Raw genomic sequence first — 25,351 nt, forward strand, 5'->3', positions numbered from 1 at the left:
TAGGTAGAGCTGCTGGGGCAGGGCTTGCAGTGTAGACACTTGGCTGTGGATGGGCTACAGGCTGCAGGGAGTGTGCTGCTGGGGAAGATAACTGGTAGTGATTAGTGATCAGACTCTTCTGGGGGAGAGAGGGGGGCTGTTATTTCCTGGAGGAGGTTGAGGAGGAGGAAAAGGAGGAGAGAGAGGAGAGAGAGTGCACTACCGTTCATTTAGAGGCAGCAGCAAGGGACTGAAGCATCGCCTGTTTGAGCTGAGGCAGGGCTGCATTGAATGGGGGAATACTAGAGAGCAGCGCTGCCTGTCTGTCTGTCGATACTGCCTGGACTCTCACGCTGCATCCAGGATAGATTGTGTGTTGAGTGGATGATAGGAATAGAGGATGCAGGTCTGATATGCACAGTATGTCTGTTTGTGATCATATGTGTATTGGTTTGTGTGTGTTCACTACATCCAAGCAGGTGAGTGTAATGTGTTCGCATGTACACTGTTGTGCATGTGTGTGTATGTGAAATGTGTAAGATGAAATGTGTGTGTATGCAAATGTAAAAATGTGTATGCAGTATGTGTCTGTATTCATGTTTGTGTGTACATGTTCGGTATCTATACGGATGTATACATGTCCCATAACTTCTTCTGTTTGTGAACTGTGCCGTGATTTTAATGTTGTGTTTTCCTAGGCTCCAGCTGTGTTGTAGTCATGGCTGCCTGAGGGACTGCTCCCTGGCTGTGTGGATCTGGAGCCCCCTCTGATATCATGCTGAGAGTTGGGCCAGCGGCCACCACTCTACTCCTGCTGCTGTCATACTGCTGCTGCCACCTGTGTCACTCTCTGGGTAAGTTCTCCTCACAGTACCACCGTGGAGGACATGGAAGACACTCTCAGAGTGATGGGCCATCAGAGATGTTATCAGACTGAGAGATACCCACTCTGCACAACTAGGATCAACTACTGGGAACAGGATGATAAGGTGATGAGCGGCAGGGCAGATGGAAAGTCTGGGGATGGGAGATAGTGAAGAGGCAACGCCAGCTGAGACTAATACTAAATGTAATGTAATGTCAATATGACCTCTCAGTATATCCAGACCTAATGTCCCTTTTAAGTAGATTTCTAATCAAGGTGTATGGTCTCAGAGACTTTGCCAACATGTATTATGAAGGTCAGTGGTTTGGGATCCTGCTCTCAGTTAATTCAGTATATATGATACGCAGCCCTGTCTGGTTTAGTGCAGTAATTTCCTGTGGTTGGTGACCTTCTGTTCAGCTGGGAGAGGTGATAAGCTGAATAAGGGAAGAAATATCTCTCTTAACGACTTGGGGAAAGAACCTCAGAGTTCAAATAACTCTGTCCAGTCAATATCAGAAATATAAGCTGGCCAGCCCAGATAGCTCCACACGGCTGCCTCCTCCACGCCAGCCAGCCTGTGCAGAAACAAGATTGATTCTCGCACTGACTGTGAGAAGCTGATTGTAATTTGTTTTGGATAAGAACGTGAGCGTCCGCTGAATAACTAAAATGGACAAATGTAATGGAGCTCCTCTTCTGGAATTCTGTCCTTCGTTAGCGGGCTGGGTTTAATAACATGGGCTGTGTGGACAGCAGAAGAGGGTTAGGAGATGTGTAAGGTCACAGATTTTAATCTGCCATCTCTTAGGGCGTTTTTGTAAACCCCACATCTTCGAGGTGACTCATAAAATATGAACATCTTTCATCAGTACAGTACACAGCCAGGGATCCTCTGGAGAGATAGACTGGCCTAATGCCTCACTGGCTACACACTCAGGTTACGCTAATTGTAGATACAACCAGTGATTGAACATAATGAAGATACGACTGAGCATTTATAACACAATCTATACACTGGATTAGAGATATTGTAAAGGGTTGGGAAGTGGTCTTTAGATTGTGTTTATCATTCAATCATGACAATTCATGCTGAATTGTTGCTCCATTACAAAAATCAGAGGAAGCACCTATAGTGTAGTCCATGTATGTAATGCCCTTGCTCTGTGAGGATTTTCCAGTTGTGCAGACTCTTCCCCTCTGCTTTGGAATAGATGTTTTTGCTCAGTTTAAATGAATAGTGTCCCGTGGTTCTCAGCGTACTTGCTGGTGTTAGTCTAATGAAGGACGTCAGAGCTAGCTGCAGAAGAGATTTGGCACGAGTTGTCTTTAATCACTTAAATGATTTCTATTTCATATATACCTTATTTAAAAAGTATTACTTAAAGGTATCTCATTGCTAAGTTACTACTTGTAATGACATACAATAGATGATGGTTGTACTATAGGTGTTATATGACACATGGTTGGATCATATTTATAGTGGTTTTCACAAAGGGTAGTGTTCAGAATCTCTCAGAGAAGCCAGACATGAAGCAGGATTTTCTGCAGGAAGCTGTGCTGAGAGTGACAGAGACAAAGTCTAAGGATGATGAATCTGCTAATCCCAGTGATATTGACTGAGGTCTAAGAATGCTGCTATTGATCCTGAGCCTGAGGATGACACAGGGGTGTTATTAACTGTCGTCATGGGCCTGTCATCCTCAGGTAAATTTGCGGCCAAATTGAACGCACAGAAAATAAGCCCATAAGCATGTGGGGAATGATTTAAGAGCATTGTGTCCGTTAAGAATTGAATCAATACTTATTCATTTTCTCCTTGCGCTGGAGAGCTGTTTCCAGCGATAATACAGCAACGTTACATCCTTCGTTTGAACTAAAGTGCTGAATATAATAAATGAATCCTGAGAATTGCTTGTGCTTAATTCTGCATTTACAGAGGCTAACTCTAGATTTTCCTCCCAGTCTGCAGTTGTATGTGTACTAGAGTGATGGCTGACATCATTAATATGAAAGGTGCACCTCCGTTCTCTCTCTGTCTAAAACCCAGCGAGCCCTTAGGGGGCACAAAGACCTCACTGTGTCCTTCACACGTAAAAAGTCTCCTCTATCTATAGATCCATCCTCCAGCCCTTCTCTCCATCATCAACCCCCCTAGGGCCTACACCACCAGGCTGTCATGGATACCAGCACGTCACCGAGGCCAGCTGATGCACTAATACAATGAGGTATCCATCAACCACAGTCACACGATCAGACCCATCTGTAATGAAGTTATGGAGAGTAAAACTCATTGGAGCTTCCTTCCTCATGATCCAGATAGAAAACACACTGAGACAAATGAAATTAGAAGAGCGGGTGATGACTGACTGAGGATTTACAGAGAGAGAGAGACACCACATAAAACAGAGCTGTTAGGAAGAAACACATTTGTTTTGGATGATGGAGGGAGGCTGACTAGACTGGCAGCCCACACTATTGAACCCTTCCCACTTGACACTGGTGGTGGCATCACACAAATGGAACAATGGAGTCATATTTAATCTCTCCATGTCTATGCAGCCCGCTAACAGTGAGTCATCAATTACGGAGGAAATAGGTGCACAAATGCTACCCTGGCTGCTATCTTTAGTATATACTGTGCCAAACCTTCATCAGCTTTTAAAGGTTTGGGCAGCCTTTTGTTGCCTGAACCCCAGCCAAGTGACTCTTACCTTTAATCACTGTTAGATTGTTTATAGGCCTACTTCCATGGCGAAGAGCTGGAGATGAAGCACCACTGTATTGGTAGCAGAGGAGTCCTGTCTATGGAAGAAGAGGATTTATTTGAGGGAAAATACAATAAAATATATTATTCAAACATCCTCCTTGTAAATAAAATTACACCTCTGTAAATATTCACCAACATATTTGATCAAATGTACTAGTTTGCAGAGAATTCTAACAGGAAGGACACATTTGACCTTTGTCTCCTTCCACGAGGAGTGGAAAACACCAAATCATGAATAAAAGTTATTGACTATGTTGCCATGACAAAGTGACAGTTAGATTTCTTCCTCTCTAGAAAGTGAGTGTCTGGTCCTGATCTGATTTTTTTCCCCCCTAGCCACCGTGCTTCTAATCTTGCATTGCTTGCTGTTTGCGGTTTTAAGCTGGGTTTCTGTACAGCACTTTGTGACATCAGCTGATGTAAGAAGGGCTTTATAAATACATTTGATTGATTGATTTGATTGATCTGGGGATAACAGAGACCAGAGATGTGATTGCCGTGATGCTGAGAGTGCTGGGGTGATTTCCTGCATGTTAAACTGGAGATTGATGGGGTTATTGACAATGTGTCAGGTGCCAGGGACTATGAATCATTGTCAATGTGCTTTAGCTGGGCTGAACATGGGCCATGAGCTGTTACCAGGATAATGCCCCCTGTTTAACACGTCACTGACATGATGCAGGCTAATGTGGTGTTTCCCTGCCTCTATAGGAATCCCTAAACTGTCCTCCTATGCCAAGACAGAGGACAAACTGTTCAAGAACCTCTTCAGAAACTACCAGAAATGGGTGAGGCCTGTGGAATACCTCAACGGCACAGTACGGGTCAGATTTGGACTGGCCATCTCCCAGCTAGTGGATGTGGTGAGAAAAATATAGATTATTATGGGATATTGTGGTTTGTGTCTTCTTGATGATTATTTTGATGTTTGTCAATGCAAGCTGGACTTTCAAGGCAAAGAATCAGTGGTGGAAAAAGTACCCAATTGTCATATTTGAGTAAAAGTAAAGATACCTTAATAGAAAATGACTCAAGTAAAAGTGAAAGTAGCCCAGTAAAATATTACTTGAGTAAAAGTCTAAAAGTATTTGGTTTAAAATATACCTAAGTATCAAAAGTGAAAGTATAAACTATTTCAAATTCCTTATATTAAGCAAACCAGACGGCACCATTTTCTTGTTATTTATTTATTTATGGGTAGCCAGGGGCACACTCCAACACTCAGACATCCTTTACAAATGAACAATGTGTGTTTAGTGAGGCCGCCAGAGGCAGGGGATGACCAGCGATGTTCTCTAAGCGTGTGAATTGGACCATTTGCCTGTCCTGCTTAGCATTCAAAATGTAATGATTACTTTTGGGTGTCAGGGAAAATGTATGGAGTAAAAAGTACATTTATTTTCTTTAGGAATGTAGTGAAGTAAAAGTTAAAGTAATCAAAAATAGAAACAGTAAAGTACAGATACCCAAAAAACTACTTGAGTAGTTGAAAAGTATTTTTTACTTAAGTACATTACATCACTGGAAAGAATATATCACTATAAATATATTTAGGCTAATTTACATTGTTGATTTTTTTTACCACATTTACACACATACGGACTGTATAACAACACAAAGGTACAGAGAAACCCTTTACAGTAATGGTCTCTCCATTACAGGACGAGAAGAACCAGTTGATGACAACCAATGTGTGGATGAAACAGGCAAGATCTTAAACATATTTTGGGGGGGGGGCATAGTATATTTAAATGATCATTCCTGAGAAGCCAATGTTAGGAGGATATATTGGCAGGGGTGTTGTTAGGCAAACCATGCCAATATGTCCTCCAATCACTGGCTTTGAGGGCATTATCACTTTTATACGACGAGTTACCAACATATTTCAATAATGATTTGCATATTTTCATGAAAAATTTATTTTGAGGAATGTATTCATACTACTTCATCGTTCCACGAGATATAGTCCCGACACAAATCTAGGTGTTGCTACAAGTCTGCTGGTCGTTCGTTCTATCGGTTCGGTTCCCAGAGACGTGACCCAGTTGTTAAGTATTTTTGTTCTGTATTTATGGACGAGACCCAGTCGTTCGTTCTAAATGTTCTATTGCCATACTGGCTGGCAACGTTCTTGCTTGCTAGTTAGCCAACTATGGCTAACTTATAGTCACGTCAAACAGTGCAGACAGAATAACAACAAAGTAACTGAATATGCATTTGTTTAAGCTGTTTTCTAGCGACATTTATTTGGATACATCCATAACAATGACAATGACGCGCAATTTCACCTGGCATAGAAAATGTGCTCTCTTGTCAGGACACTGTTGTTCAGAGGAGCTAGCCCACAACATCACTTCAAACTGAAGCTGGACAGACTGCAAACTAGATGCACTTCATCTCATTTGACCTGTTTTCTATTGACATTTCTTTGTATATATCCATAAAAATGTTGACTGGCTGAGAAAAGCTGCCTGCCTATCTGTCTTGTCCCGACTCCCAACCCCTACACATTCATTACTATGGGACAGCTGGAGATCAAGTTTCTAAATGAACAATGTTACAAATGTCAGACAGACAGACAGCAAGGTTTATACAAATCTCCACTATTGAAAACCAATTGCTAGTCTAAAAGAAATGGGAGATAATGTCTAGACGCTTTTTACATTCAAGGTCAAGGTTATAAATTGCCTGTTTGGGCTGATCAGACAGTGGATTGTGCAGTGAGATTGAACAGTGCAAATAGGCATTTCAACGTCATAGCTTTAGATGGTGGTAACTTGTGGAATAGACAACAGCTAGAATACGGTTTTAACCAATCAGCGTCCAGGATTAGACCCACCCATTGTTTAATTCATAACACTCTACAGCAGTGGTTCCCAACCAGGGGTACTAGGACCCCCGGGGGTACTTGGCCTATCCAGAGGGGGTAATTAAAAAGACTCATAAGTCCATAGGGTTACATGCACGTAAGCGGAAACTTCAGAGCCAAATTCAATTGGGAGGAAAGTAACCAAAAAAGGTTGGGAACCACTGCTCTACAGCAGCGTCAGCTTTACAAACAAAGGTGATATGGAATTCAGAGTAACAATCAATCTACCTTCCTCCTGCATGTCCCCTTGTTCTGGTGGCATTTTACGATGAGCTCACATCTTCATTTCTCACAAGCAACCCAGTTTGCAACTCCCGCCCCCCGGCAGCCTGCCTTGTCACCCAGCCCTCTTGGCAACTTAATTCATATCCTCCGACTGCATCTGCTCTCTGCAACCAGGGAATCATCACTCCAGACCAGGGTCTGCAGGTCAGCCTCTCACCAGTATGTCACAATGATAAACAACTCCATGCAAATCAGAGAACAGAGGGCAATAGCTAACGTGATGGCCACATCTATTCATCAGCGGTGAATGAGGAGATAAGATTGAAGATATGTCTCTGTCCACATCAGTGCTTCTCTCCCACTATCTACTTTATTTGGCCATACATTTTTATATCCACCATGTGACAATGCAATACTATCATACCCCGTTCAAAGGCACTTAAATATTCTGTCTTGCCCATTCGCCCTCTGAATGGCACACATACACAATCCATGTCTCAATTGTCTCAAGGCTTAAAAATCCTTCTTCATCCTGTCTCCTCCCCTTCATCTACACTGATTGAAGTGGATTTAACAAGAGACATCAACAAGGGATCATAGCTTTCACCTGGTCAGTCCCATGTCATGGAATGAGCAGGTGTTCATAATGTGTTGTACACTCAGTGTATACTGTAGTGGAATCAATTTTCTCTCAGGGGGAGAAAAGTCATTTATGGTGATTTCCAGTAGCAGTCTGGTCAAAAGAATCCGCTTGTAAAAAGAGATGGCCATTCATGAATGATGACAAGGTTGTATCATCTGTGATCTACATCTGTTTATATGAGTTACTATGCTGTTACTAAGTAGTAATGTATTACGGCAAAGAACTTTTCAAAGATGGCTAGGGCGAAATACAAGACTTCACAGCAAAAGTCAGAGTGCAAGAAGGAACCAAGCCAATCTTTCACAAGCCACGTCCAGTTCCCTATGCAGGAATAAGGCACATCCTGTCACCACCTTACCATCCGGCATCAAACGGAGCAGCGGAGAGAGCCGTGCAAACCTTTAAGAAGGACTAGACTCGAGGTTCAGTCTGTGCCCACCCACCAAAGGCTTCCCCGGTTCCTGTTTACTTACCGTAACACACCACACACAGTAACAGAATGTACACCAGTTGAACTGTTTCTGAAACGCCAACCACGTACCCGCCTGACATTGTTGAAACCAGACTTGTCAAGCACTGTGGCAAAGCACCAGCTACAGCAGAAGAACTATTCTCCTGACGGTGAACATACGAGAGAGACAGAGCCTGACCTTCCACCCGAACCTGGCCCACCACAGGAAGCCCAGGAGGAGCGGAGATATCCTATTTGACAGCGAAGGGCACTCAAAAGCTTGACCTGTGAGTTGAGCTGTTTCAGGAGGCAACAGACAGTAAAACAAACAAACTCTTTAATATGTCCTAGATAAAAGGAAAGGAAAAGGACATTACCTGGGTTAGTTATTAGGACACAAAATCCATCTTCAGGGCAGAATAATCCCCTGGATTTGTGCTGGGCTTTGAAAAGTCTGCTTCAACCCAGTAGTTGAAAAATGTTTAAGAAGGCATTGTTCAGATATTGCATTAGTAGTTACCTAACATATTTACCTTGTTCTCTGGGAGTTAAATACTATGGGGGAGGAATGTAGAATCCGTGATCTACAGCTGTTTATATTAGTTACTATGCTGTTACTAAGCAGTAATGTATTATGGCAATGTTATGTTACTACACCTAATAGGAAATGCAAATGCGCACTATTGTGCCGGGGGCGGTAGAGCACGAGAGGTTTTGACTAAACGAAACCAACTGTGTCTCCTGCCTGGTCATTTCTCCACAACACAAATATTACAAAGGTGACTCATCCATCTCTCACTCCTGTTTAGGAATGGTTGGACATGAAGCTACGCTGGAACACTGATGACTACCTGGGCATCACTACCATCAGAGTCCCATCGGACTCCATCTGGATCCCAGACATTGTGCTCTATGACAAGTAAGTACCATGCCTCTGACTTCCACACAAGGGTTGCAAAGGGAGGATATATTACCTGTGGTTGACTTGGGGAATAGCTGTCTGGTGTTGTGCCAAACCTCCCCCCTTCTAATTTCCTTAATTTTGTGGCTAGAGTCAAATGCTTTCTGTGGCACACATCAGAGTCAAATAGTTTCTATAGAACAAACTTCTATAGAACAAACTTCACGTTAGGATAGGCAACTGAAAATAATAATGCTGATCAAAGCAGAATGAAGGTGGGATCTTAACTGAACAGCAATGGCGAGTGGGTATTCGTTTCCTGATTCTGCTTTGTTCAAGTTTATTTGCCGCTTGAATCTGTGAGTGGCAATATAGGCTATTCGAGATAGCGCAGATTGAAAATGTGGCATGATACCTGCTCCAAATTGTCAAATTAGGTTTTGTAAGGTCATGAAAAGTCTTGGAAATTAGCTTAATAATTGTTTCTAATGTAATTCATAAAAGCACACTTTTAAATATGGCCAATCAATAAAAGAAACGACATATCAGCCATTATCGGAATGACCCTTTAGTGCATGTCTGTGTTGTTGTGTGTGTGCCAGTGTGGGGTTGTGTGTGTGCCAGTGTGGGGTTGTGTGTGTGCCAGTGTGGGGTTGTGTGTGTGCCAGTGTGGGGTTGCGTGTGTGCCAGTGTGGGGTTGCGTGTGTGCCAGTGTGGGGTTGCGTGTGTGCCAGTGTGGGGTTGCGTGTGTGCCATTGTGGGGTTGCGTGTGTGCCAGTGTGGGGTTGCGTGTGTGCCAGTGTGGGGTTGCGTGTGTGCCAGTGTGGGGTTGCGTGTGTGCCAGTGTGGGGTTGCGTGTGTGCCAGTGTGGGGTTGCGTGTGTGCCAGTGTGGGGTTGCGTGTGTGCCAGTGCGAGTGGGCGGTTGCCGGAGGAGAGAGTGCAAGCAACATTTCAGCAGAAGGTATACGGTAATGAACGACAGACTAACTAGATCACCAATTCAAAATATAACTTGTAGCAGTTATCTCGCTAGTTAGCTATCGCTAACTAAGCGTTCATTTCGTTGTTGCCTTTCCACCTGCACTGTAGAGTCTAAATATATCTGCAACGTTAAACAACTTAGATTCCCCTCTATTATTTTATTTATTTTATATAACCTTTCTTCAAACAGGGAGTCACATTGAGATTAAAAATATATTTTACAAGAGAACCCTGTACACATTACAATACAAACAGAATATTAAAACAACATACACATGTATAAAACAATACAATTCAGCACCATAAAAATGTCAATAAGCATTTAATAAAAGCAATCACATTCAACTGTATCCTCAATCAATAATGGAAACTGCCCGAGTGGCACCAGCACATCTAACTGCAGTGAACTTTGCAGAATATTCAACAAATTTGGGGCATAAAAACACAACGGAGATTTTCCCAAATCTGTGGAGACTGGAGGGATCTCTAGTGTTATCCATTCCTGTGAATGGGTTTGGTAACTTATGTTTCTTCTCTTAACTAATGATGTTACTGTCACGAGAATTTTCAATCCCAATGATAATAACTGACAATCAATAGCTCTGACAATTCCCCGAGATCTGTAAAACCATGGGTTTAATAATAATTAGTCAAGGACTCAGTTTATGCAAAAAGATAGTCCATTATACAAAGACATCCATTTTATAGCTGCACACATACTTCCACACAAACAGTTCGGTATCCTACGCACATACATACACACCAACAGTAGGTGAGTTTTATCCTTCTCCATAGTTCTCACCACTGTGTATCACTACGCAGTCGACAGTTTCATTCCCCCGAGATTAGGGAAACCTTGAGAAGTACTCCCTGTCTTCATACATTTTCTCAGAGTTCCTGCCAGGTCGGTTTAAACAGTTGAATTTTTCTTCGATATTTTCTTAGGCACACACACACACATACAAGTTCAAATCCTAAACTACGCCTTGCTCAGACAGTCTGTGTTTTTCCACTATACAGATACATTGTTTAACCTAATTCTGACCAAAACTACACACATCATCAGATTATAATTTTATGATTCCAATCAATTTCATACAATTATAAGGTTTCAGAGAGTAATTATTTAATCATTATCTTTCAACATTTAAATTATTTTATCGGTTACATATAGAGAGAGGGTTTCTGTAAGATTGCTTTGTAAATAAATAAAAGAGAATGCAGCTTCCTTCTTACAGACAGAGAGGTCCATCCCACATTTTATACAGACTACAATGATGAGTCCTAAAGTTGTCCCCCTGTGATAAAACTTATTGCTGAATGGTAGACTGCATCCAAGAATTTTAAAACATAGGTTGCCGCATGTAAACAATATCACCCAAGTCCAATACATGGAGAAGCGTTGTTTGAACAATCTTTCTCCTTTTTTTAATACTAAGACTAAGAAATAAATCCTATCTTGGATTTTAGCTTCTTATTCAGATTTTTTATATGCGTTACGAAGGACAACGTGTCATCAATCCAGACACCCAGGTACTTATATTGAGAAACAAGCTCAAATTGGGCTCCATTTATAGCGCAAATATGCAGGTTCTTTATTATTTTGGTTAGGTCAGGGTGTGACGAGGGTGGTTTGTTTAGATTTTGTATTGTCTAGGGGTTTTTGTATGTCTAAGGGTTTTGTATGCCTAGAGTTTATATGTCTATGGTTGCCGAGATTGGTTCTCAATCAGAGGCAGCTGTTTATCGTTGTCTCTGATTGGGGACCATATTTAGGTAGCCATATTCCTTGTGTGTTTTTTGGGTTGTTATTCTATGTTTAGTTGCCTGTTTGCACTAGCCATATTAGCTTCACGGTTCGTTTTGTTTTTGTATAGTTTGTTCAGTGTTCGTTCTTTCATTAAATAAATATGTATGCTTACCACGCTGCGCCTTGGTCTCCTCATTATGACGACCGTGACAGTGAGCTTGGTTAACCTTGTATTTAACACTAATTTAAGATCTGTAAGTGATTTCTAAATTGAATCAAAGTCATGCTGAAGTTCACAAATGGCCTGCTGCACTGAGGTGGCACAGGAACACAAAACTGTGTCATCTGCATATAGAGATGAATGTTACAACTATTAACAGTGTTTCCTATGCCATTAATATACAAAGTGAACAATAATGGACCCAAAATCGAACCCTGAGGAACATCTTTATGAATCTCAAGAAATTCAGATTTAACCCCATCTATGAAGATGGCCTGAGTTATGTTGCTAAGATCATTGTGAAACCATAAACAGGCTGTATATCCCAGGACTACCCTTGATCATTTCTTCAGTAAAACAGAATGATCAACAGTGTCAAACGCCTTTGACAGATCAATAAACAAGGCAGCACAGTTCTTTTTAGCATCCAAGGCATTGACAAGATCATTAATAACTAGCGTGGTTGCTGTGGTAGTACTATGCCCAGGCATAAACCCTGATTGGTTTATATTAAGAATACAATTATCAGATGAAAAGGAACAAAGTTATGCGTTAACCAAGGATTCAAGAATCTTAGCTAAACAAGGTAGTCTTGAAATGGGGCGATAGTTGTCAAGATCATTTGTATCCTCACCCTGATGGAGTGGCAGCACATATGTGGATTTCCATGCTTCTGGAATACTTCCTGATAACAATGTTAAATTACAAATGTGGGCTACCCAGTCAGTAATACGTCTGCACACTTAAGCAGACCAGGCTCCAAATGATCAGCCCCTGTAGATTTTTTTTTGTCTAATGAACCTGTTAGGGATGATGCGAATTTTCGCAGCTTTTTGTAAAAATCGCGCAACATTTCAACGTCCTGCTACTCATGCCAGGAATATAGTATATGCATATGTTGATAAAAGGATATTAGAAGGGTGAGCCGGTTAAGGATCGATTCAGACCAGGTGTTAAAATTGTACGACAAGCGACAGTTTATTTCAGAGGGAGAATATCTGGTACACGTAAATACGGCTCTTCCGTTAGTTCGTGTTGGAACAGCAGGCAGAGAGCGCGTAAACAGTCAGCACAGCCCTTATATACGTCACAGAAAGTAGGTTGACCCTAGGAAGATCGGATCTCCGGATTGGTTCAGCTGGTTGTAGTCTGTAGTCTTCCGCCATTGGCTCAGTTGTCTGTCCGTCATCGTAGGATCTTCTTCTTCGGGCACAGTGTTCGGTTAAAAAAGGGAGATTATGTGTGTAATGTGGGAGCTATCCTGTAGGGGACCCCACAGGCTTTACTGTGAGTTGTAGCCATGTAATTAGCAGTAAGTTTAGTCACCTGCATACGAAATAGCAATTCCTTACAAATCCCTCTCTTCACGTCTCCTCAGAGACGTGACACCACCTAACTAGATCCAGACACAACACAAAAAAACAAAAACAAACAAAAAACTTCTCCCTAAGGGACTATGAAATAAGGCACGGTACTAAACAGAAATAGATATATATGTATTCCCATCATGTTCTCCATTCAATCCCACTATGTACTAAGTTGGCTTACAACCCTCATTTAACAGAGCGGAGAACAGCTCAAAATAAAAGTAAAAATTATTGTCCACATTAGCCAGCTTTTCCAGCAGGAAAAAGTTTCTGATACCCTCTCTTCACATCTCCTAAGAGATGTGATATAGTCCAGATACATTACTCCAAGCAAAAACGAAGACATAATCCAAAAAGGAAAAATATCCTAAACTAGGTATGTCTATCCGGAAATGGCCCACAAAGAAAAATAATTTCCCCCTCTTCCCATCCCAGATGGGACACGACATACAATGGAGAAGCTTAATCAATAAAAGCAACTGGATCCCCCTTTTACTCCTGCTAGGTGTCACTCAATTATCCTTTATTCCAGCAGTCATAGCATTTCATGAAAATAATAAAAGTTTATTACTAATAACAAGTTATATATGCCTTTGTTGTATGCCTTTGTTCCCCCAAGGGTGTCACTTATCAAAAACAGGATAAAACTTTATTGTTATTGACATGTAAGATGTAGGATAAAACTTTGGTCATGGAAAACAGAGTAAAGAATTATTAGAAACCATCTGGTCCTCTCAGCTACTTCTATCCTGTACCAAGTGGGCACCTTGCCACCCAGGGACTCCAAACCATGTGTCATCATCAGTCAGTCCCATCCTCCCTGAAAGCATGCTTCCGTATCGGCATCGCCAACTGGAGCATCAAGCAAAGGCATCATGCCTGAAGCCCTCACCACATCTGTAACAGACTTGTCAAAACACAGTATGATGCAAACAGCACATCACATCAATAACAAATAATACAAGAATTAGGGTCAGAAATCCAGTAACCATCCTACCAGTGCACTTACCAAACCAGGCCAAGAGAACAGACTCCTCCACCCCCCGTGGACCTCATCTTAGCAGATAGTGCATCAACCCCGCCTTAGATTGTGAAGTTTAAAAACTATCATCTGGACTGGTATTAGGAATATACGTGCAACATTGTTTACCGAACATCTTGCAGACGTCCCCCTGACTGGCAAGAAGCATATCCAAGGCAAGTCTATTCTGTCTGGAAACCCCAAATGTGGCCTCAAGCTGTTCAGACATACTAGTGAGTGCATCACGGGAGTAATTCACAAAACGCTGTTGATCATAGTAGATATAATTAATCCATGCAGTCTGTCCAGCATCCACCATGGCTGGACCCATAGTAGGTAGTAAGTGCCAGAGTCCATCATTCCTACCCAAGGCCTGAAACTCATGAGGAATCCCCACTGGCACTCCCATCAGGTTAGTGTATGTCAACTACATCCTCTGTCCATGGAGCACTACTACATCTGTCTCCCATGGGATGGAATGTTTTCAGGTCCCCTGGTTACAGAACTCAGCAGCTGTTCAGCAACAACATCAACAATGGTCCGTGGAATTATCAAACTGGTCAGACCACACGTACCTTGCCATTCTCCTCTAAGAATGGGTCTCAGCCCTCTTTTGGCTCCACTGGTCCAACATACATCAGCCAGACCACTCGTTTGGTTTAGGCCTGTAACTGGCCAAGTGGAATGAATGGTTATGTTACTCCTGCAATCAGCTTCAGGCAATCTCCCATAATCAATGCCATTACCTGTACCCGTGATGCACTCGTAATTGCCCCCATATGCCTCAACACCCCAAGAGGCCCGATGAGGAGGTACTGCAGGAAACACAAGGCTCAAAGAGGAACAGAGGGTTGAATTGGGCTTAACCTGGTAAAAACTTCTCAAAATACACAACCACCCCTCTCCTTCTCCTACAGCAAATGGGTGTAGCCAGAACAGGTCTAGCATAACTTCAAATAATACAGTCCTTTCCTCTCAGGGTTTTAGCTGTGTACCTCATATAAGACAGCCACAAATTGTCCCTACTATCAAAACCAGTCTCAGTTTCTAATTGATCAATAGCCGAATAGTCTCTAACATTAATTACCTGAATGGTATTTATTAACACAGTGGTGGTAGAGGAGTGTGTCCGGTTACCTCTGGTCTTGGCAGTACCCTGATAGAAAACACACCCATCATGTCTGTCCTCGTCCTTTGTAGTCCGAGGGTGTGAGTGCCTGCATCAGAGAGCTTAATAGTTTTGATGGTTAGTAGGATTTCATCACCTTTACAAAGTTCAACATTGCTCCCAGGTTTCCCCATATCATGGAAAACCTATCCACCCTTGTGGGATCCTCCATGCTATACCGGTATCCTCTTCTCCAATCCTAGAACTGTCCGAAGTCAGTTACCATGTAATCTCTACTCTAACTTCTTGTCTACCCAGATCTAGGGATTCGTATGCTTATTTTGGAACAAAATACACATCACTTAGCCAGAGCCAGACACATCTTCACTTCTATGAACAAAAACAGGGTGATAGGACAGGTAGGGTTACTTCATTCGAGAGTTGGCCCCGGAATTCTGTTAATTCCAGTTCTTCTCCCGAACTCTGTTTATTGTCCGACAGTGAAAAAATGTCTTACCCTTCCGCCGTGCGATATGAATCTGGGTAGCTCTTTCAGCTAGCTGTCACCAGGGGTCTTCTATGGTCCCCAAGCCTCTGGGACTGGATTGAGTGACTTCACCTGTAATGCATAAAATCCTGGACATACAGGCTTGGTTAACAAACAATTTCTCATATGTTTTATCTGATTATATCTTTAACTTCTATTCCCAATTGTTAGCTTACATTTTTTTTTTTTTTTTTTTTCTTATCCAATAAGCCCCATCCTATCCTAGACCACAATTTACCCATCCCCCTTTTGATACCTGACTCTGCCCAGGTATCAACCTTACCTACTCTAAATACTGACTTAGGTAAGATTAGTATATTATCCTTATGTCTGACATCATGAAGGAGCCCTTTTAGTTTCCCACATGTCCAATTCTCCCTTGGGCGTCAATCCAGTACCAATTCCCTGTCAAGTTTCTTATCTACTTAAGAACTATCTGCGCTACTTATATATTTTCTTAAATATATATTTACCAATTTAAACCTTTTCTCTCATATTTCTCAAATACCACTAAGCTTCTAACTGTTTGACTTTATCCAAAATCATGTCTATGAGTGTCAATCTCTGAAGTCCTTACATTTCCTTAATCAACCTAACAATAATCCTAAATCATCACAGATGTCCTATATACCTGTTAAATTTAATACTATTTTTTTTTATATATATATTTTTTTTTAAACCCCTAATGGTCAAAAAAAAAAAAAAAAAAAAAATCAAAACAAATGCTTATCATATTAAAATCCTTCCTTCAAGGACTCTCAGTATTCTATCTGACAATAACATGAATTTAATATATGTTGCAGAGTGCAGAATTCCTTGTCTACAGTGATTTATCACCCCTAAGAACTGAAATTTATTTTTCTATGTAATTCCCTGCCCTATTGGCTTAATATATATCCTATCCTAACCTCCTAACCTAAACTCCTTTATAATGAATTTACCTTAAAACTAGTACTCAATATGACCACATTCATTATACCAATGACTCTCCCCCAAGGCTGATCAGACCTTAGAAGACAGTCATGATAAGGTCCATGAGTCAACCCACCCTTTTATAGTCAAGTTCTATACTACACTAGACATATTAAAGAACCCTTTATCCTTAAAATCCAAATTCACTTGTGTAATTTAAAACTCATAAAATAAAAACTCATAAAGTTCCATATTTGAGCGTGTCTCTTTAAAATACCTTTGCACCAAAACAAATAGTCCTAACAAATGTTTTATGTGTATATATTTGCAAACCTTAATGATTAATCAAAACTTCCAGGCCTTTCCAATTTGGTCGTTTATGGCCTCATTCTCCCCAATATTATAATCCCTGATATTTAATAAAAATAACGTATTTTCCCTTGGCTCCTTCAACTCACATTTACATCTCAATATAACAAAACACCATCTGCGTGTTCCTCAAGGAAAAACAACTTGCCCCTGTTACGTATGTCTACGTATCAAGGGAAATGTTCAAATAACCAAATTCAACCTCGCTAGTTTACCGAAACATGTACAATGTTTTACCATAGAGGTTGCTTTTCACCAGTAATACCCTGACACCGTTCCACATAATGGAAACAGTGCTCAAATTCACTGGTGCTATTCAAACGATCAAACCAAGAATCAACAACCATCAGAATCCACCATCACGATGTTTTATGACTCAGACATCCAATCCCTCTCTCTCACGGCCCAATTACAGTCCAAATAAACGCCACAAATCAATGATACCCACCCAGCGAATCAGCTGCTAGTTTTTAGCATCTTTCCTGACGATTTACATACTCCTTTTAAAGGACACTAACCATTTTCTCTGTCACCCCCAGTCAAGACATCATTTCCGTGGCGACGGAAACCTCGCTAGTGATGTCATCAACAAGCGCTCAATCTTACTCATTTCGCAACGATTTTCAACTCATTGTAAATAATGGTTGGCCTTCTGCAACAACAGTATTTCGGGTTCGATAAACCAAACCTAATTTATCACATCTGTTGAATCCTGATTTAGAGTTTACAACATCAATCAACATCTCTCAATTCGCTAATCTTATAAAAACATTTCGATGGACACAAATCTATCGTAATTGTTCCCCGTTATTATTCAGAATTAATTTGATTTAAGTTACTGTCTCGTCTTTGAATTAGCATTTTAATTACGACTCTTTTCCCAATGTATTATTCCCAACAAATCATTTAGTGAACAGACATCGCCTTGCATCAAAATCTCCGTTCTTATATTAAGTTGAATGAATTAGTCTTTCAATTTGAACCAAACAAACTATTTAAAACGTTCAGTTTATATCTTATACCAATGACTATAACTTTCTCTGCAAAACAGCCAGTTCAATTACAACCAAAGAGGTATATATATATATATATATACATACATACATACATACATATATATATATATAGACATATATAACTATTCTTTACACCTCAGCTGGGAACCGAACCCCGGCCTCCCACGTGGCAGGCGAGAATTCTACCACTGAACCATCAATGCTTATGGAGATTCTCCGCAAATAGACCCAATTTACAGTTATCTGTATTTGTTACTCCGGCATCTGAACAACAGAAAATAGCACTAATTTAAACGCCCAAAGTTTTCCCTTAATTAGGATTCTCATTAATCTCGCTCCCTTCGTATCTGACCCTTCTTTCTTAAATACGTGAATTTTGTTCTTTTCTGCCTCTTTCTCTCTTAACCCACATTCAATTGTTTTCAACTGGACCCCGGTTGGCAGTCCCCCTCCTAGGTAACCTGCTTGCGTCCATCTTAACTTTACTCCCTCCCAGACTTTCTTTATATCCTTCCACTGTCCCTTTCCCCCTGATCTATATTCCATTTTTTTTTTCTAGGAACTCATTAAACTTCAGCTTTGGAGTATTGGGGGTCGCCATTGTGAATTTTTAATCGTGATTCAATTTAATTCAATCGGAATTTTACCAGACTACTTGAATATAATTAGAATATACTTAGTCCGTCGTTAGTTAATAACAACGATGTATTCGAGGAGACACTATTGCTCACACTCTGCCTTATCTCAGAGCTTTTCCTTGTATATTCAGTTCGAGAAAAACGATTGGGTTGGTATAGCTTTCGTGGAGCGCGCAACCAAGGGATCTATTCGACTATATAGTCGCAATATTAAATATTATATTCAGATCTTATTTCAATTATACATCAGTCATTTTGTTCCTGATTATACATTTTACACAGAAGTTATAGATACACACAACATGGAAGTTTACATATTATACATTTTACACAGAAGTTATAGATACACACAACATGGAAGTTTACATACAACACAGAATTTTCGGATTTATTCAATAACCCTTCTTGAGTTCTCTCTCTCTCTCTGTCTCTCAAACCATCAACAATCTTAATGGAGACGATTACAACCACATTACATTTTTAATATAAACCGTTACAAATACACGTCATCTCTCTGACCCCTATCAGCTTATCTTTATCATTGGACCTCTTATCAGACTGGACTTCGACCGAGCAGCGGGACAACCTCGGCGCCAGGTTTAATGAATAGCAATTTGCTATTCCCTTACTGATATCTATCCCTATGGACCCCTTATCAGACTGGACTTCGACCGAGCCGCTGGACAACCTCGGCGCCAGGTTTAATGAATAGCAATTTGCTATTCCCTTACTGATATCTATCCCTATGGACCCCTTATCAGACTGGACTTCGAAGCCGCTGGACAACCTCGGCGCCAGGTTTAATGAATAGCAATTTGCTATTCCCTTACTGATATCTATCCCTATGGACCCCTTATCAGACTGGACTTCGACCGAGCCGCTGGACAACCTCGGCGCCAGGTTTAATGAATAGCAATTTGCTATTCCCTTACCGATATCTATCCCTATGGACCCCTTATCAGACTGGACTTCGACCGAGCCGCTGGACAACCTCGGCGCCAGGTTTAATGAATAGCAATTTGCTATTCCCTTACTGATATCTATCCCTATGGACCCCTTATCAGACTGGACTTCGACCGAGCCGCTGGACAACCTCGGCGCCAGGTTTAATGAATAGCAATTTGCTATTCCCTTACCGATATCTATCCCTATGGACCCCTTATCAGACTGGACTTCGACCGAGCCGCTGGACAACCTCGGCGCCAGGTTTAATGAATAGCAATTTGCTATTCCCTTACTGATATCTATCCCTAATCTCTATCGTGCTGATCCCTTATCAAAATTGTACACATGTCCGACCCCTATCGGAACTACAGGCCTCAAAAGTGATCCCTCATCATTGAAAGCTATCAGACTGCGCTGACCGGGTCACGGGACAAAATTACACAATCTATCCCCTCGCTGATATCTCATCAATGATTTAATCACCCGGCCGTCGCCGGTTCGTACCACATATGTTCACTCTACTGTTCTTTGACTCGTCAGCAAATTATAAATTTACACAAGAATTCATACTTACTCGGAAATACTGATCAGAATTTAGACAGACTATACGACAATATGCAAAGTTTGATTTAACAGGTTTTGCTTACCTTGTTTATGGTGCACCTTTAGATCAGTTTCCCGAGTTGAGCAGAATTATTGTCCTCCCCGAATTTCTTTCACCCGTCTCTTTTTTGGAACCGTCCTTCCGTCACTCTCCTTCTCACACCCAATCAACTCACTTCGACCGGACCGTTATTCAACCATCCTCTGGCTACCATGTTTTGTTGATAAAAGGATATTAGAAGGGTGAGCCGGTTAAGGATCGATTCAGACCAGGTGTTAAAATTGTACGACAAGCGACAGTTTATTTCAGAGGGAGAATATCTGGTACACGTAAATACGGCTCTTCCGTTAGTTCGTGTTGGAACAGCAGGCAGAGAGCGCGTAAACAGTCAGCACAGCCCTTATATACGTCACAGAAAGTAGGTTGACCCTAGGAAGATCGGATCTCCGGATTGGTTCAGCTGGTTGTAGTCTGTAGTCTTCCGCCATTGGCTCAGTTGTCTGTCCGTCATCGTAGGATCTTCTTCTTCGGGCACAGTGTTCGGTTAAAAAAGGGAGATTATGTGTGTAATGTGGGAGCTATCCTGTAGGGGACCCCACAGGCTTTACTGTGAGTTGTAGCCATGTAATTAGCAGTAAGTTTAGTCACCTGCATACGAAATAGCAATCAGTACTGGCATTTTATGGCTGCTTTATCCTTGGTTAGATGACGTATAGGCACTTCCTGTCTCACCGCAGGATGTTATGAAAGTGAAAACATGGAGTATGATTTCAAGACTTGCTGCTATCGAATACAGATCGCCCCGTGATCAATTTGATAGATTATTAACGTTTATTAATACCTAAAGTTGGTTTAGAAAAGTAGTTTGAAGTGATTTGTAAAAGTTTCTAGGCAACTTTTGTAATTTTAAAAAGTGACGTTGCGTCTTGTAAAGCGGAATTTTCCTGGATCAGACCGGCCTTCATGAAATTACATTTTGGGTATACAATGACGGATTTAATCGGGAAAAAGACCCAATTGTTTTGTGTTGCGCCGCCTACCGCAAAATCTGTTGTTTAGGTGACGTTCTGGTATTTTGGGGGGTGCATGCTATCAGATAATAGCTTCTCATGCTTTCGCCGAAAAGCATTTTACAAATCTGACTTGGTGGCTAGATTCACAACGAGTGTAGCTTTAATTCAGTACCTTGCATGTGTGTTTTAATGAAAGTTTGAGTTTTATCGAAAACTATAGGTGGCGCTCTGAAATTTCCGCTGATTGATGTTCCTGCACTGGAACTACATTCTGCATCATCCCTATAAAGCATCCAGGACTTCTTTATCAGTGAATTTCCAAAAAGAAAACTCCTGACCAGAATTTTCATATCATTCAATAGATTTTCACCATCTACATACGAACTACTCTTTTCAAGAGCTGGCTTTGAAATACATTCAAATATAAAGCCCGCAGAGATAAAATGGTGATTAAATGCGTTAATGATGATCAATTTTGTCAGTAAAAGTGCCTGAATCTAAATGAATTTGATGGGAGAGAAGAGGAGACACAACCCTTCAGCGATTTAACAGCTTTCCAGAATAGTGTACATATAGTGTAGTGTACACACAGAATATTGTACATATTAACATAATAATCAGATTTTGCTTTTTTAACTAGTTTTACACACAGATTTCTCAATTGCCTAAAAGACTGCCAGTCTGGACCCGAGTCTGTGATTCTAGCATTGGCCCAGGCAGCATCTCTGTTGTATATTTCTTCAGATAGCTCTGGACTGAACCAAGGGTAAGACTGATTTTGAATTCTCAGTTTTTTTAAAGGGGGTATGTTTATCATGTTTATTGAAAACATTTGTGAAGTGGTTCAGAGCCAACTCTGGGTCAGGTATAGATGCAATGCAGTCAAAGTCCCAAAATAAAGGTCACAAAAATAAGCCTGTTCTTTGAAATTTTAAAAATTCCTCTTGTTGATAAAACAAGGTTTGGATCGTGGCATCTGTATATCCCTGACACATACAATGGGACAATGTTCACTAATATCTAAAGCAAATCCCCACTCCCACTATATTTCTCTGGAGTATTTGTAAATATGAGGTCAATCAAAGTCGATTTCGTAGAGTCATTTAAGTTTGGACGAGTGGGCTTTGTAATCAGCTGGGTCAAATTTAAATTAGTAAAAAAATCATTTATACAGTCAGCATCCTGCGTTCCCCATGCAAGATTAAAGGTCATGGAGAAGTCTGAGTTCAAATCAAATCCAAATCAAATTTTATTTGTCACATACACATGGTTAGCAGATGTTAATGCGAGTGTAGCGAAATGCTTGTGCTTCTAGTTCCGACCATGCAGTAATATCTAACAAGTAATCTAACAATTTCACAACAACTACCTGATACACACAAGTGTAAAGGAATGAATAAGAATATGTACATAAAAATATATGGATGAGCGATGGTCGAACGGCATAGGCAAGATGCAGTAGATGGTATAGAGTACAGTATATACATATGAGATGAGTAATGTAGGGTATGTAAACAAAGTGGCATGTTTAAACTATTAACAGTGAATAATCAGAAGTCTCTATAGCATAATCTCTAATGGACTAACTTGAAAAATACAGCTCCTGCACTACTTCCAACCCAAGTCAAGCACTGTATAATACTGGAAACTTTCTAAGGATTTTCAGGGATTTTATGTAATCTATTACAAGAGTTGTGGCCCTTTTGGGTACTTCAGTGGCTGCTTTTGTGGCTGCTTTTACACAGGCATCCCAATTCTGGGATTCTTTTTTCTACCTATTGGTCTTTTGACCAATCACGTCAAATCTTTTAACGTCAGATATTTTTCAGAGTTGATCTGATTGTTCAAAAGATCAATTAATAGCCTCCCGAGTGGTGCAGTGGTCTAAGGTACTACATCGCAGTGCTAGCTGTGCCACTAGAGATTCTGGGTTCGCGACCGGGAGACCCATGGGGCGGTGCACAATTTGCGCAACGTCGTCTGGGTTAGGGGAGGGTTTGGCCGGCAGGGATGATTTTGCCCCATCGCGCACTAGCGACTCCTGTGGCGGGCCGGGCGCAGTGCACACTAACACGGTCAGGGGTGTACGTTGTTTCCTCCGACACATTGGTGCGGCTGGCTTTCGGGTTAAGTGGGCAGTGTGGCTTGGTTGGGTTATGTTAATACTATATATGTATTCTTTTTTAAAATATATATACATTTTTCAAGAATAAATTACGAAAATTACGATAGGTTGCCATAGATTTTCTGTTATTTACCAAAATGACTGAAGATTCCAGTAACTTTGGGAAATTACCATTACCTTTGCAGCCATACACAGCATAGACTATATTTTAAACAGCACAAAATTCAATTAATCCAACACATCAAGAAAAGCCTGATTCGACCCTGTAGAAGAATAACAGATGTTAATCCATTCCTCTAACAGTGCCGATGGACGTTTTGAGGGCTCTGTCACCAAGGCTGTTGTCAAGTATGATGGCACCATCACCTGGACACAGCCCGCTAACTACAAGTCAGCCTGCATCATCGATGTCACCTTCTTCCCCTTTGACCTGCAGAACTGCTCCATGAAGTTTGGCTCCTGGACCTATGATGGCTCACAGGTTGTAGCCTACACAGCATTGTGAAACAGTCTACAGTATAGTAATGACCATACAGTCTTTAATTGATGTCAGAAATGTGTTCATCTCTTGTTTATACTTTGGGGAGTTGAAGGGAAGATACGTCTGTTGATGTTTCATCTTTTCTAACCTTGTATTCATTCAACAGGTTGACATCCTCCTGGAGGACTTCCATGTGGATAAGAGGGACTACTTTGACAGTGGCGAATGGGATATAGTGAAAGCAACAGGCAGCCGTGGTCTGAGGATGGACGGTCCCTGCCACTTCCCCTTCGTCACCTACTCCTTCATCATCCGTAGACTGCCGCTCTTCTACACCCTCTTCCTTATTATCCCTTGTATCGGCCTTTCCTTCCTCACCATCCTGGTCTTCTACCTGCCCTCCAACGGCGGGGAGAAGATCTCCCTGTGCACCTCTGTGCTGGTGTCCCTCACAGTCTTCCTTCTCGTGATCGAGGAGATAATTCCGTCCTCCTCCAAGGTCATCCCTCTGATTGGGGAGTACCTGGTGTTCACCATGATCTTTGTCACGCTCTCCATTGTCATCACCGTCTTTGCCATCAACATCCACCACCGCTCCACGTCCATGCATCAAGGCATGGCGCCCTGGGTGCGTCGTATCTTCCTGCACAGGCTGCCTAAGCTGCTGTGTATGCGCAGCCACGTGGACCGCTATGCTACCCCCGGTGGGGCCTGGGCAGGACTGGCAGGGAGAGAGGGGGCAGGACTGGCAGGGAGAGAGGGGACAGTAGGGGGCATTATGAAGTCCACCCCTCATCTCTCCCCCATGAATAACCTGCAGGCTGCTTTGGACTCTATCCGTTACATCACCATGCATGTGGTCAGGGAGAACGAGGTCAGAGAGGTATGATCCCATAGAGTTACAGAGAATCAGTCTGCCCCTGCAGTGTCAATGACACAGTTGGCATGAGAGAATATTGTGTTTGTTCAGATACAAAATCAATCATACAGTACTGAATTTAGGTTTTTGAAGTCTTACTGTAATTCTCTCTCTATATTAATATTCTCCATATTGTGTATTTGTCTCCATCCTCTGATTGTCACATGCAACTGCACCTCTGACTGCAAAGCCCTCGCAACCTGTGTCAATGAGGTCATGTGTTGGAGTCTGAAGGGCATGTTTGGTCTCTCTCTCTCTCTCTCTCCAGGTGGTGCAGGATTGGAAGTTTGTGGCTCAGGTTCTGGATCGTGTGTTCCTGTGGACCTTCCTCCTGGTCTCAGTACTGGGCTCTGCTCTGCTCTTCATCCCTGTCATCTACAAATGGGCAAACATCATTGTCCCCAACCATGCAGGCGGCAGCGGATAAGACTAAACTGAGTCTATGTACACTGAGCACAACGAATTCAGAGACACTACAGTCAGTGCAGAGATGGAGACACTTACTCACATGTGGGTGTGGGAGAGCAATGGATTCTAGTTCCGTCATGATTTTGATTTGTGTATATGAATGAGGGATTATTGTCTCTATGTTGCTGTATTTGTTTCTAGATTAAATTAACATACAATTGTT

At 41.5% G+C, this 25,351-nt stretch overlaps 1 protein-coding gene across 3 annotated transcripts; it reads left to right on the forward strand.

Moving 5' to 3' along the window:
* Window positions 1-516: 516 nt before the first annotated feature.
* Window positions 517-25,351, forward strand: LOC115113610 (neuronal acetylcholine receptor subunit alpha-5-like). Of its 3 annotated transcripts, XM_029641429.2 has the most exons (7): window positions 517-833; window positions 4,326-4,477; window positions 5,276-5,320; window positions 8,612-8,721; window positions 23,624-23,801; window positions 23,968-24,684; window positions 24,989-25,351. In XM_029641429.2, exons 1-7 carry the CDS (start codon window positions 755-757, stop codon window positions 25,145-25,147), a joined length of 1,440 nt encoding a protein of 479 aa, XP_029497289.1. In that variant the 5' UTR covers window positions 517-754; the 3' UTR covers window positions 25,148-25,351. The 3 variants fall into 3 exon arrangements, with proteins under 3 accessions (XP_029497289.1, XP_064869125.1, XP_029497290.1); XM_065013053.1 differs by lacking the exons at window positions 517-833; window positions 4,326-4,477; window positions 5,276-5,320; window positions 8,612-8,721 and adding exons at window positions 20,920-21,162; window positions 21,558-21,641; window positions 21,836-21,961; XM_029641430.2 differs by lacking the exons at window positions 517-833; window positions 4,326-4,477; window positions 5,276-5,320; window positions 8,612-8,721 and adding exons at window positions 20,920-21,162; window positions 21,836-21,961.

Source organism: Oncorhynchus nerka, linkage group LG28 (genome assembly GCF_034236695.1).
Source record: "Oncorhynchus nerka isolate Pitt River linkage group LG28, Oner_Uvic_2.0, whole genome shotgun sequence".
In the NCBI taxonomy this organism is placed as follows: domain Eukaryota; kingdom Metazoa; phylum Chordata; class Actinopteri; order Salmoniformes; family Salmonidae; genus Oncorhynchus; species Oncorhynchus nerka.